The 14,953-nt window shown below is 47.1% G+C and overlaps 1 protein-coding gene across 3 annotated transcripts in view; it reads left to right on the top strand.

Annotated features, from left to right (window-relative positions):
- Positions 1–14,953, top strand: part of CTNNB1 (catenin beta 1) — a 756,935-nt gene that overhangs the window by 101,061 nt on the left and 640,921 nt on the right. For all 3 annotated transcript variants that reach the window (XM_044064737.1, XM_044064734.1, XM_044064735.1), the window contains exon 3: positions 5,085–5,312. In XM_044064737.1, coding sequence (XP_043920672.1) covers positions 5,085–5,312 — 228 coding nt within the window. The remainder of the gene's footprint in view (positions 1–5,084; positions 5,313–14,953) is intronic.

The raw sequence follows: 14,953 nt of genomic DNA, 5'->3' as shown, positions 1-14,953 counted from the left end.
CTTTATGCCTTCCCTCAGTTTCCCCTGATACTGAAACTCGTACAGAAAGCAATATCGTTGGGTTGCAAAATGATCCTCATTGCCCCCTACTGGCCTTGACAGATATGGTTTCCGTTCCTGCACCATTACCTTCTCGATCAACCCTGGACTCTGGATCTGATTACAGACCTACTGATTCATCAATCGGGCGGGCTGCATCAATCCCTCCAAACACTCCAGCTCACAACTTGGTTGCTCCACTTCCAACCTTAGCCAGGCTTCTCAGCATTTCCCCGGCCGTGCGTGAGATTGTCTCCCAAGTCCACAACTAGAAAGACTTATGCTAGCAAATGGAAACTTTTTTTTTTTGTTGGGCAGAGGCTAGGAACGTAGATCCTTTCAGCCCCAGTCCACGAAATTTTGGAGTTCCTAGCACAGCTTTTTCATTCTGGGTCCGCTTCTGCTACAATCAGGGCTCAATTGGCGGCCATTTCTAACTTTCATGTTGGGTTGTCTAATTCAAACTTTGTCTCATAAGCTCTCTAAAGCCTTTTTAGAGGCACTACTTAGACCTCCAGTGAGAGGTCCCCCTTCTCCTTGGGACCTTTAATTTGGTGCTAACCTCCTTAATTATGCCCCCCTTTGAACCTGCAGCATCCTGCTCCATTTAAGTTTCTATCTTGGAAAGCACTTTTTCTGGTAGCTATTACTTCAGCCAGATGAGTCTCTGAACTTCAGGCACTGTGTTCGTCCTCCATACTTGGGTTTTCATAAGGACAGGGTTGCTCTGAGGACTAATCCCTCTTTCCTTCTGAAAGTCTGCTCGGAAAACAATTTAAAAGGCCTTCCTGTGCTTTTCCCTAACCACACCAACAAGGCAGAATACAAATTACACCAATTGGATGTTCATAGACTATTGTGTTTCTACTTGCATAGGACTAAGGATATAAGGAAGTCGGACCAACTATTCCTTTCTTACACCCTAGGCAAACAAGGTCTCCCAGTTTCCAAAGTGACCTTATCCAGGTGGTTGTCTCACATTATTGCTTTCATTTATCAATTGAGAGTTTCTTATCAAACCAAAAGGTCTAGGTTGCCCATGGATTCTATCTGTGCAGCTGCTACGTGGGCAAATCCTCTACCTTTAGTTCTCATTACAAGCTAGATATGGTGTCCAGGAGCAGAGCTGACTTTGGTTCCACTGTCGTAAAGTCTGTTCCAATGAGCCGCCCAGGATTGTAGGTGCTAGGGACACTGTCCCAACCAGCAAGAACGAAGGTGAGATAGACTACTTAACATGAAGTTATGTATCTACCACAATGTTCCATGTTAGTTGTCTTCATCTCGCCTTCTTTCTTGCGTCCCATCCTCCACCCCCCTGTCCTATTGGATCAAGGAGTTTTTGGTTTCACTGGCTGAGTGTTCTCTGGTTTGTTTCCTCTACTGACAGAGTATGACAGGTTTGCTCAACCTGTTTGGACAGGTTGATTCTCTTGACTGTCTGTCTGGGGTTAGCTGTTAGACATGAGATCTGTGTAGCTAATGCTAGGCATCATGGGATAAGGGGTAGCCTTGAGCCAGTAAACGGCTCTCGAGCTATAGAAGATGGCTGGGTTGGAGCAGAGGATCGGCTCCTATCCCAACCAGCAAGAAAGAAGGCGAGATGAAGACAACTAACATGGAACGTTATGGTAGGTACATAACTTCTTTTTCCTCTTCTGGTCCGACTTCCCCTAACTGTAGTAATGAGCAGATTTCAATGTGTAGTTCCAGTCAGGAATGGAATTAAAAAAACACAACTCTGGTCTTTCCATTTTTCTCCATCTTTCTGATGACTTTAGTGAGTCCCTAAGGGCTGCTGTTTTCTGTCAAGCAGAGTTTAATGCACAACTAGACATCCTATGGCAAAGGTTAAATACCTTAGCAGGACACATCTTAATGACTAAAATCTGCAGATGCTGCATCTGAAGCATCAAGTGTTTTGACACCTGACTAGGTAAGCTGAAGTAATTTTGGCCTCTGGTCCCCAGGCACCTCCTTAATAGTTGCAGAAGCTGCAGGAGTTAAAAATGTTACCCTACCAGGATGACTGTCTATGCATTTAGTCTGGCTTGCACTTCAATCTGGTATCAGTGGTCTCACATTACATTTCTACCAGAAGCCTTCTACAGTCTTGTCCTTATGGCTAAAAGCTCTCCGGTTTGTGTAGGCCAGAAGTCATCTTGGTAGGGAAAGCAGTCCTCATGGGGGGGGCAGTCTTAACACTGATCGTGCCAGTGACTAGTATCCATAGGGGCACAAAATCAAAAGGTTTTGGCACTGTAGAGTTGTGTATCTGACTTCTGTAAATGTAGCTGGTCTTCACTGTTGCAGTAATATTGGGATTTCTTGCATTTGGAAGTTGTGGCTGGCCCGAGTACCACAGACTTGCCCCCCCCCCCCCCCCAAGGCCTGACAGGTGTCCTCTTATTAGACTTGATATTACAGTATAAAGGGTTGTCACAGTACTGTTTCTTCCGATCAGTCTTGCAGTTTGATAGCGGTCCCGCCCTTCTTGCCGGTGGCCAAGACGTGTAGCGGTCCCGCCCTTCTTGCCGGTGGCCAAGACGTGTAGCGGTCCCGCCCTTCTTGCCGGTGGCCAAGACGTGTAGCGGTCCTGCCCTTCTTGCCGGTGGCCAAGACGTAGTGGTCCCGCCCTTCTTGCCGGTGGCCAAGGCGTGTAGCGGTCCCGCCCTTCTTGCCGGTGGCCAAGGCGTGTAGCGGTCCCGCCCTTCTTGCCGGTGGCCAAGACGTGTAGCGGTCCCGCCCTTCTTGCCGGTGGCCAAGACGTGTAGCGGTCCCGCCCTTCTTGCCGGTGGCCAAGACGTAGCGGTCCCGCCCTTCTTGCCGGTGGCCAAGGCGTGTAGCGGTCCCGCCTTCTTGCGGTGGCCAAGACGTGTAGCGGTCCCGCCCTTCTTGCCGGTGGCCAAGACGTGTAGCGGTCCCGCCCTTCTTGCCGGTGGCCAAGACGTGTAGCGGTCCCGCCCTTCTTGCCGGTGGCCAAGACGTGTAGCGGTCCCGCCCTTCTTGCCGGTGGCCAAGACGTAGCGGTCCCGCCCTTCTTGCCGGTGGCCAAGGCGTGTAGCGGTCCGCCCTTCTTGCCGGTGGCCAAGGCGTAGCGGTCCCGCCCTTCTTGCCGGTGGCCAAGACGTGTAGCGGTCCGCCCTTCTTGCCGGTGGCCAAGGCGTGTAGCGGTCCCGCCTTCTTGCCGGTGGCCAAGGCGTGTAGCGGTCCCGCCCTTCTTGCCGGTGGCCAAGACGTGTAGCGGTCCCGCCCTTCTTGCCGGTGGCCAAGACGTAGCGGTCCGCCCTTCTTGCCGGTGGCCAAGGCGTAGCGGTCCCGCCCTTCTTGCCGGTGGCCAAGACGTGTAGCGGTCCCGCCTTCTTGCCGGTGGCCAAGGCGTAGCGGTCCCGCCTTCTTGCCGGTGGCCAAGACGTGTAGCGGTCCCGCCCTTCTTGCCGGTGGCCAAGACGTGTAGCGGTCCCGCCCTTCTTGCCGGTGGCCAAGACGTGTAGCGGTCCCGCCCTTCTTGCCGGTGGCGAAGGCGTGTAGGGGTCCCGCCCTTCTTGCCGGTGGCCAAGACGTAGCGGTCCCGCCCTTCTTGCCGGTGGCCAAGACGTGTTGCGGTCCCGCCCTTCTTGCCGGTGGCCAAGTCGGGTAGCGGTCCCGCCCTTCTTGCCGGTGGCCAAGACGTGTAGCGGTCCCGCCTTCTTGCCGGTGGCCAAGACGTGTAGCGGTCCCGCCCTTCTTGCCGGTGGCCAAGACGTGTAGCGGTCCCGCCCTTCTTGCCGGTGGCCAAGACGTGTAGCGGTCCCGCCCTTCTTGCCGGTGGCCAAGGCGTAGCGGTCCCGCCCTTCTTGCCGGTGGCCAAGGCGTAGCGGTCCCGCCCTTCTTGCCGGTGGCCAAGACGTGTAGCGGTCCCGCCCTTCTTGCCGGTGGCCAAGACGTGTAGCGGTCCCGCCCTTCTTGCCGGTGGCCAAGACGTGTAGCGGTCCCGCCCTTCTTGCCGGTGGCCAAGGTGGCCAAGACGTGTAGCGGTCCCGCCCTTCTTGCCGGTGGCCAAGACGTGTAGCGGTCCCGCCCTTCTTGCCGGTGGCCAAGACGTATGACTTGTCAGCACTGTATGCAGTGTAAAAGAGCAAGGGGATGCGAGGCACAACTGGGATTGGGAGGGGGCCTAAGCCAAGGAAAGAGGTCTAGTGGGAGGGAATAGTTACTGCAACTGAGAAGGTACCAAGTATTGCTACAATGCTAGGGAGTGTAGTTACTGACCCACAGGCAGTGACAAAAACAAGGTGTGCTGATTGTGTTGGTCCATATGAGAGCAAATATCCTTTCAATTCTGTTCTGGCAGTACCTAAACAGGATTTTCTGTATTTTCATGTGATTTGTAATTTGGTCTTTTGTGGGTTCAAAATTCTATAAGGAATATTTGCTAGGGTAGGTCTCAAGACCCATTGTGATGGGGAGCATCTCTTCTTATTTTACCTAACTGTGGTTGGATGGCAGTTGTTTTGAAACGGATTAGAAGGTTGAGGAAACTCGAAACTGTAAGCTGTTAAATGCATGCATCTCTTTGCATATTGAAGGGGTGGGACTGAAGAGAATGCCCATTGGGATGAAGTATTTAGTCTGCCAGGACTAGGTTTGCATGTTTTTAATGAGTTATCACAGAATGTGGATTTGGTTATGGAATTCATTTGATGTAGTTACTTGTTAGAAACAGTAACTTGGTAGCAAGTGGGTTACATGATTCTGGGAGTGGAGAATGGAGTGGGTGGAACCTATTAAACTGCTAAATTGAAATTGGCTGAAGTATTTAAGCTTCAGTATTTGTTGCAGCAAAACTTGGCTGGGTCATGGCTGAACCAATGCATAGTGTTATGAAAATTTTATTTTAAATGTTCATTTTGTGTTTTAAATGTTAAGGTTGCTTAACCTCCCTAATGTTTCCTGTTACTAGCAGGTTCGGTCAAAGGTTGACAAGAGTAGTAAGCCATTTTTCTTTTCTGGTCAACATGAGACTGCTCAAGTACATGGTTATTTAGTATTTACTTGTTTTTCAGCTGATTTGATGGAACTAGACATGGCGATGGAGCCAGACCGCAAGGCAGCAGTTAGTCACTGGCAGCAGCAGTCTTATTTGGATTCTGGTATTCATTCTGGAGCAACAACAACAGCACCTTCTCTGAGTGGCAAGGGGAACCCAGATGATGAAGAGGTTGATACGAACCAGGTTCTTTATGAATGGGAGCAAGGATTCTCACAGTCCTTCACTCCAGAGCAAGTGTCTGGTAAGTTTGTTTTTAATTGTCTGGAACTTCATTGTTGCTTTTTATACAGAGTAAGAATTTTGTCAGTCTCCCATGTGTGTAATACTATAGAATGGATGCGCATGTTTATTGAAGCCCATTTGAGTTAATGCAGCTCAGCCTTAAAAATGGGTGAAACCGATTTTGCCTACACACACACCCACCTACAGGTTTTCTGTGTCTGGTAAGGGGAAATGGTTTATAATGACCCTCTACCAAGGCAGCTTAACATGTTTGGTAAAATCCACCAGTCGCATGAGGGTTTTCTTTTTTTATGCAGTTTCCTGAATTGGTAATTTTGAAATTGTAGTGTTGAGGTTGTACTGACCAGTTTTAACCCCCGCCCCATGTTATTGCACAGGGTGCTGGCCAGCTAAGGAGGTGCATAATTTACTTTAAATTTTTTAATTTAATCAAGTCTTTTGGATTTCTTATACCATGACTCTTCCTTTAAGCTAGTAGTCAGTTCTCTCGTCCTCAGTGAGGTGCTTTCGCAGCCCCTGATGCCAGCTTCTGTGGATTTGCAGGCTGCTTCAGAGACCTTTGAATCGGTATGCCACAAAACTCAACTAAAGATCCTGCGGTTCTCTCTACCTTGGATTGGTCTGGAGCTGCTGAGCAGGCACCGGCTTCAGAGGAAGTACTTCGCACTACAGATTCTCGACAAACAGACTTTTTGCGTCTACAGTTCTTTCTACGGCCCAGGGTACGAACCATGCCCAAGAAACTGACTACCTAATCTCAGACACCTGCTTCCTTGCCTCAGTCTCAAATGCTTAAAATGATGGAAGACCTTATAATGCTGATTAAGGGAAGCCAAGCTTACCCCTTCCAAAAGAAAAAGATCTGTCCCCAGTAGTTTCATCTGAACAGTCTGACTCTTGATGCATCTGATTATGAAGACATTCAATCCCTCTCTGCTTATGAGGATTCTGATTCAGGGGAATCCATTCCTTCAGCCTCTCCACCAGAGGACTTCTCCTTTAGGGAAACCCTTCATACTTTAAGGGAGCATTCCCAATGGGAATCTCGGTCTAAGACTCTGAGAAGTCTTGGATCTTCCACAGCACAGACCCCTGGCCATTCCTTCTGTCCTGGATGTGGATGATTTCATGGAATCTAGTTTGACTCCTGACAGAAAACCTGACTGGTATTAGTCCCTGATTTGCACATTTCTTTTCAAAACTCCTACTGCTGACCCTGAGGATATTTCTCAAGGGCCTAAAGGAATTGAAGCAACTTCTGCTAAGAATCCCACCCCTCAGGTAGGGATTTCCAAGCACTAGACAGATCAGGTAAAAAAGTATACACCTATGCTACTCTTGCTATCAGAATACTAAATTGTCAGTTCCATATGCTAAAACTTCAGCAACATACCATAGAACTCAAACAGAAAATACCATTCATTCTTGCTTGTGCAGAAAATAGTTAATGCACTCTGCAAGTCTAGTAACGCAGCACACCTTACACTGTGGTTTTTGATGCCCTAGAAGCTTCTTGCAGGGCAGCAGTCACCAGTTCTGTACTTGGAAGGCATGCTTGGCTTAAGGAACAGCCCTTGACAGACTATGTCCAATCTAAATTATTAGATCCACCCTTGCACAAAGACAACTTATTTGGCACCAAGGCAGAGGAGGTCTTAAAGATGGAAGAAAAAGCTAAATCTATGCAGATTCTTACAGGTCCAGCCACCCAGGTTCAGTAAGCATTGCTCCTCTAAGCACTGGTCCTTTCCTGCCTCCTCCAGGTCAGTTCAGCCCAGACCCCCGGAAAGCCCCCCCCCCAGACTGCAGCCACAGGGAATGCAGAGATAAAAGCAGTGGAGTTTCTCCACTTCAAGACCAGGGAGTGCAAAGCCCACCCCCTCATGGTAAGAACTCAATGACTCTCTGCTTCCACCCCCTCCCTCTGCCCAGCTGCACTTGCCCCTAGGAGGAAAACTCCTTCCACACAAGCACTTGGGACACCATTACCAACGACCACTGGGTCCTTTTCTGTGTCCCAGGGATACAGATTTTATTTCCACGCACTCCCAACCCCAAAAGGGTTCCCAGATCTTCAAACCAGTGGGCAAAGGTGAAAAAGCAAGTCCTTTTCCTGCTCTCTGAGGGCAGTAGAGCACGTTCCTGCAGAACAGATAAGCCCAGGTTTCTACTCCAGACTTTTCCTGGTACCCAGAAAAGAAGACACCTGGCTCCCTATCCTCTATCTAGCCATTCTAAGCACCTTCCTGGTGATACCAAAATTTAAAATGCTCACCCTCCAACTACTACTTGTGCTCTCAAAGAATGCTTGACTAGCCACCCTAGACCTAAGAGACCTACCTCGGCATTTCAATCAGGAAATCGTGCAGGAAATGTGTACGTTTCAGGGCAGGATCTCTGCACTTTCAGTTCTCTGCACTTCCCTTTGGCTTATCTACTGCTCCCTGAGTTTTCACCAAATGTCTGGCTCCTACCATTGGTTTTTGCAGACAAATATAGAAATTTACCCTTACTTAGATGACTGAATTAGGCAGTCAGGAAAAGCTGCTCAAGCACCTGGCCTTTGTAAAGTCCCTGCTGACCTCCATAGGGTGCACCATCAATGAAAAGAAATCCAAACTAGTGCCCATCCAAAGGTTATATTCTTGGACACAGCATCCCAGATTGCATTTTTTACACCAGAAAAGCAATCTTACCTGACAGCCTACTTCTCTCAACTAGCCACCAGAACCCAGTTATCTGCAAGAAAAATCCTGCAAGCTCTGGGGTTCATCTGCAAGGAAAATCCTGTAAGCTCTGGGGTTCATGGCATCTTGCATTCTACTCAGTCCGTATGCCAGACTGCATATGAGGAAACTTCAGTGGTACCTTTGGTGTCAACACACAAGACCTGGAAACTTATACCTATGATACCTTGCCTAAGGACAGATTTTCTTTGGGCAGCAGCATGCTCCCACAACACGGGACTACCTTTTTCACCACCTCCCACTGCCCAGACCCTCTCCACAGACCTATTAGACTATGCCTGGGGTGCACACCCGGACGGCAGGTGCATACAGGGCCAATGAAGCCCACGGCAAATACATCTGCACATCATCCAAAAAGAGATGTTAGCTGTCCAGCACACATTCACAGCTTTCAGGCACCTTCTCTCCCCAGGGGCTCTACTGATCAAAACAGACACCACCACCACTGTGATGTGACATCAACAAGCAGGGAGGGATTCACTCGTACCCTATGTGTAGGCACACCATGTCCCTTTGGCACACAGCCTCAGCTGTGCAACTACACCTGTTAGCACAATTCCTGCCAGGCTCTCTAAACTCTGGCAGACAACTTAAGCAGAAATCTTCTGGACCCACAAGTGACAGCTAGACCAAAGAACCTTCACCCTAATAACTCAGAAATGGGCACCCTGAAGTTTGACCTCTGCTTCCCACTCCCAACCATCAGCTCAGCAAGTTCTGCAAGAGGGAGCCTCAATGCCGCACCTGGAAAGTGAATGCCCTACCCTTCCCTTGGGTCAGCCTCTCGGTCTGTGCATTTCCCACCACTATCTCTCATTACCAGGATACTGCTCAAAATAAGGGAGGAAAAACCAAGGGACAAGTCTGCTGCAGACTGGCCTTGCCAGCACTGGTACCCACTGCACAGCTTGTCCCCACTGCCAAAAAGCATCTCCCTCAGACACCAACACTCCTGACCCAGAGGGAAGGAGAATTCATGCATCCCCAGTTGCAGACCCTCAGTTTGGTGGCCTGGCTTATTCCCTGACCACTGATCAAGCTGCCAATCTCTCTAAACAGGTTCTAGACATTATACATGAAGCTAGATGTCCTAGTACTAGAAAGTCTTATGCTGACAAATGGAAAAGGTTCTGCACGTGGATTCAGGCTAAAGGAGCTGATAGGGCACAGCTCTCCCTACCTTTTCATCCTGGATTACCTAGCTGACCTGCTTCAGTGGTCTCTCCTTTTCCTCTATTAAAATTCATGCCCCTGATATCTCTGCTAATTTCAACATTGAGCACCCTCTTTTCTCACACCCTCTTAAGCAGTTCCTAAGAGGGGCTATAGCAACTTGAGGCAACCCAGAAGAGCAGCTACCCCAGCTTGGGACCTAAACTTTGTGTTGGTAAAGCTCACCCTGCCCCCCTTTGAACCAGCATCTTCAGCAGAGTTAGATGTTCGTGTTACCCTGCTGCAGTCATCAGACTTGGGTTATCCTGCCGTCAGGCGGTCCCGCAGTCTGCCTCAGTTCCAAGATCTTGGTCCGGTGTCTGTTGCTGTTGCTTCTTCCCTGATGTCAGTGCGCCAGGGGTATACAAGAGGCATCAGACACCATTTTCTTCAGTCTTTCTTGCCGCGCGGTGCCCGAAGCAGAAGCAGTTCGCAAGTGCCGGTCGGCTGACACCTGAGATTTTCTAATCTAATTTCAGTCCGAAGTCTTCAATAAGTCTTCAAGTCAGTACCCCGTTGGAGAACCTTTTCTTGCCTCAGTCCGATGTCAGGAAAAGTTAACAATTGCATTTCTTGTGGGAAGCAAATACCTCATAAGGACTTCATTCTTATTGCATTCCTTGCCTAGGCCCAGACCACGATGTCACAGGTTGTCTGTTTTGTGCTAGGTTTAATAAACTATCAAACGCCATTTTGACTTCGCACGACATTACTTTGGTAGGAAATTTAATTGTGCCATAGGAGCAGCCGACGACCGGCATGCATAAAAAACACAAGGATAAGGACAGGCAGCCTAGGAACAAGCCAGACTCAGAGGCCTCTGCTGGGCCTGTCGCCGGTTCTCCGGTTTTCAGTGAGGCGCCTACGCAGCCCCTGACTACCGCAGAATTGGAACCCCAGACAGCTGCATATTCTCAAGCGGAGTGTACTAGGCCGTCGCAGCCATCTTCATTAGGCCCTTCCGACACCGGAGCAGAAGGAGATCCCGGTGCAGTAGAAACACCTTCGGTTGCAGAAGTTGTCTTCAGACCGACTACACTCACCATTAAATCTTATGCCAAGCTTAAAACTCCAAAAAAGACTGTACATCAGTCTACAGTTCAAGGCCCCATGCCTAAGAAACATATGCTTAAGATGGCTGAAAATTTGATTACCTTAATCAGGGGTTCCCATCCCCCTCCAGATAAAAGGCCAAGACTAGGATTATGCTTTCTCTGACCAGGTTTCTATTTTCTCAGATTCTTCTGAGGAACAGGATTACACTTTTCCCCCTTATGAAGACTCTGATGCTGAAGACTCTATTCCCTCAGCATCTCCCCCTGAAGACTACTCTTTTGGGGAAACTTTACATACCATGAGGGAACATTTCCACTGTGAAGGCCAGGACTACTCTGATTCTAAGAAAAGGCTCCGAGAGTTCCTTTTACTACCCCAGCACAGACCACTTGCTATCCCTCCAGTTTTAGACATTGTGGATGATGTTTACTTGGAGTCTAGTCCAAATCCAGTCAGTCTACCTCCTGCTCCAGCCAAACCAGACAGGTACTACAGAGTACCTGACTCGCACAAATTCCTTTATAAAAGCCCTGTGGCTGACCCAGAAACAATTTCCCAGGGTCCTAAGGGAGCTAAAGCTTCTATGGCTAAAAATCCTGTGCCCTCTGGAAGGGATTCCAGAGCCCTAGATAGATGGGGAAATATACACCTCAGCTACTCTGGCTATGAGAGCTTTAAATTGTCAGTTTCACATGCTGAAATATCAGCAATTCCTAATGTTTTAATTGAAACAAAAAATGAGCACACATTCTGAACAGTCTGAATTCAAGGAAATGCAGGATCTGTTGCATGCAGCTGAACAGGTGGGCAAACATACTTTACAATGTGGATTTGATTCATTAGAAGCTTCCTGTAGAGCACCTGTTACTGGGTCTGTCATACGTAGACATGCTTTGTTAAAAGAACAAACCCTACCTGATCATGTTAAGGAAAAAATTATTGGCTGCACCTTTACAGTGGGATGTATTATTTGGTGTCAAAGCAGCAGGTTTTAAAGAAAATGGAGGATAAGGCAAAGTCTATGCAGACGGTCAAGGGTTTTTTGCAGGTACAACCCCCTCGTTTCAGCAGAAATTGGCCAACAAAAAACTGGTCCTTTCCAGCTTCTGACAGATCACAGAGGGGCAAATACAGACGCCCAAGGGGCAGAGGTCAGTCACAAGGCCCTTACAAACCTCGCCAATGGGGTACTGCTACCCAGAAAGGAGAAGACAGGCCCCAAGCTAGCAGAAGACAAACAATGACTCGATCCTCAAACTACCAAGCAAATCTCTTTTGGCAGCTCCCTTGGGAGGAAAATTGGCACTTTTTGCAGACAACTGGCACATAAGACAAATGGGTCCTAAACATTCTCACAGGGATACAGATACCACTTTCATACCTTGCCAAGGATAAAAGGAATGCCAAACCTGCCACCAAATCAAAGGGCAAGGATTTTACTAAAGACTCTTTCTAGTACCAAGAAAAGACAAAGCATGGAGACCCATTCTGGATCTTTCAATTCTGAACACCTATCTACAAGTACCAAAATTCAAGATGCTAACACTACAGCAGCTTCTTCCCATGTTGGGAAGAATGCTTGGCTAGTATCTGACCTCAAGGGGGCATACCTGCATGTCCCTATCAGACAAAATTGCAGAAGATACCTCCGCTTCATTGCAGGTTCAACCCATTTTCAGTTCTCTGCACTGCCCTTTGGCTCATCTAGTGCGCCCAGGGTCTTCACGAAATGCCTGGCACCAGTAATTGCATACTGCAGACAGAGGAATTCAAATATGCCCATACATGGATGACTGCCTTATTCAAGCAGAAAGCAAGGACATTCTATTAAAGCATCTGGCATTTGTCAAACACCTAAGTTGCCTAGGGTACACAGTAAACGAAAAGAAATCAAAACTAGTGCCCTCACAAAAACATAATATTCCTGGGTGCCAGCTTGAATGCAATGGCCCAGATGGCTTATATCACGCCAGACAAGACAACAGCTGACTCAATACTTCAAAATAATGGCAACAAAGACACAACTCCCTGCAAGAAAAATTCTGCAGGCCTTGGGATTCATGGTATCTTGCATAATACTAATACCCTTTGCAAAACTGCATATGAGAAAATTACAATGGTACCTGAAAAGCATATGGACTCAGCACAGCCACAGCTTGGAAACAATGATACCACTCATTCCCTGCCTTCAACAGGAGTTTCTATGGTGGGCACAGGCATGTCGCCTCAAGGGTCAGCCTTTCACCTTACCCACAGCCAGGTAAACTGACAACAGATGCATCGGACTATGTCTGGGGAGCACACATGACAGGACAGTGCATTCAGGGCAGATGGACTACAGATCAAAGGCATCTGCATATCAAGCAAAAAAATGCTAGTAGTACAGAATGCCTTAACTTTCAAGGACCTCTTACACCCAGGACAACTAATAGACTGACAACCACATTAATGTGGTACATAAACAAGCAAGGGGGCACACATTCCTACCCTCTATGCAGGCAAGCAATGACCTTGTGGAACACAGCACTGTCTAGGTTCATTTACAAGCACAATTCCTGCCAGGAAAGAAAAACACATTGGCAGATGACCTAAGCAGAAATATCATGGATCCCGAGTGGAAACTAGGTCCACAAGTATTTGCAATGATGACTCAAAAATGGGGATGCCCGGACATAGATCTGTTTGCCAACCCCCAAAACTACCAACTTCAAAAATTTTGCACAAGGACATTTCCATCCACAAGCTTGGAAAGTGGACGCCCTCATTCAGTTGGAAAACATTAACAGTGTATGCCTTTCCTCCACTGCGTCTTCTAGCAAAGGTACTGCTGAAAGTCAGATTAGAGGCCACAAGTGATGCTCATTGCACCAGACTGGCCACGCCAGCACTGGTATCCAATTCTAAGGAACATGGCCCACGGCCCACCATGGATTTTACCACAAATTCCTCACCTGCTCACCCAGCGAGACAATCGGATTCTACACAGCCAGCGGAAGACTTTAAACCTGACTGCATGGCAAATTACCTAAACAACCAGCCAGCACCACTATTCAAAGCCGTTATGGATGTCATTCTGGAGGCCCAGCACCAGGAAAACCTATTCAGACAAATGGAAAAGATTTTGCGCCTGGAATCAGGCTAAAGGCCAAAATCCCCTTGATCCAAACATTCCTCAGATTCTACAATATTTAACTGAGATGTTGCACAAAGGACTTTCCTTTTCATCTATTAAGATCCACGCCTCAGCAATTTCAGCTCATTACAACACTGATCCTCCTTTATTTTCATATCCACTACTAAGACAGTACCTCAGAGGGGCTAAGAACATAAGACCGCACGGGAGAGCACCAACACCTACTTGGGATCTCAACTTTGTTCTGGAAAAGCTTACACTGCCGCCCTTTGAACCAGCTTTTTCAGCTGATCTAAAATTTATTTCATGGAAAACTGCCCTGCTACCAGCAATAACTTCAGCTAGAGTCTGAGCTACAGGCACTAATGGCAGTGGAGCCTTTCCTCATTTTTCATCAAGGCAGAGTCTCTACGAACTAACCCTTCCTTTATGCCAAAGGTGGTATCCAGTGTGGCTCTAAACCAAACCATTCATTTGCCCACCTTTTTCCCAAATCCCCAGAACAAAGGAGACTCCTGCACTCTTTGGGCATTCACAGGCAATTACGTTACTACTTGGATTAAACTAAGGCTATCAGGAAATCTGACCAGCTCTTTGTAGCCTATGCTGCAAGATCACAAGGAAAAGCCATCTCAAAACAGACCAATTTCAAAATGGATAGGACATTGCATACGTTTCTGCTACACGCATCATGGGAAACCGGTACCTGCTAACATTAGGTCCCACTCCACCAGGGCTACAGCTACATCAGCAGCCTTTCTCAGGGGGGTGCCAACCAAGGATATTCTGGAAGCTGCAACTTGAGTTCAGTGCACATCTTCACCAAAACACTATCACTTACCTCTATATTCTAAGACTAGCGCTGGTTTTGCCACTGCAGTTTTGCAGGGCCAACTAGCTTCTTCTAACCCTGTTTAACTCCACCACCCATCCTTAGCTTTGGTATTCAACCCAAGTGTGATGACTGCAGCAGGGTAACACGATGAGCATAGTACAGTTTTGTACCTACCATAAATGTAGATGTTAAGTGTTCACCCTGCTGCAGTCCAGGTTACCCTCCCTCCATCCCGTCTGAACTAGCTGGACTTATCTATACCACTCTATCGTATGCAACCTCTGTGGTGTATTTGCTTGTGCCTGAAGGTATTTTATTTTTATATGTATTTTTTTATATAGCTATATGTATATATGTGTATGTATGTGTATATGTGTGTATGTGTATATATATATATATATATATATGTATGTATATATATATATATATATATATATATATATATATATATATATATATATATATATATATATATATATATATATGTATATATATATATGTATGTATATATTGTATGTATATATTATATGTATATATTGTATGTATATATGTATATATTATATGTATATATTATATGTATATATTATATGTATATATTATATGTATATATATATATATATATATATATATATATATATATATATATATATATATAT

This window comes from Protopterus annectens, chromosome 3.part0 (assembly GCF_019279795.1).
Source record: "Protopterus annectens isolate FY-2018-M chromosome 3.part0, PAN1.0, whole genome shotgun sequence".
NCBI classification, from domain to species: domain Eukaryota; kingdom Metazoa; phylum Chordata; order Ceratodontiformes; family Protopteridae; genus Protopterus; species Protopterus annectens.
This window is presented reverse-complemented; position numbering and strand designations above follow the sequence as displayed.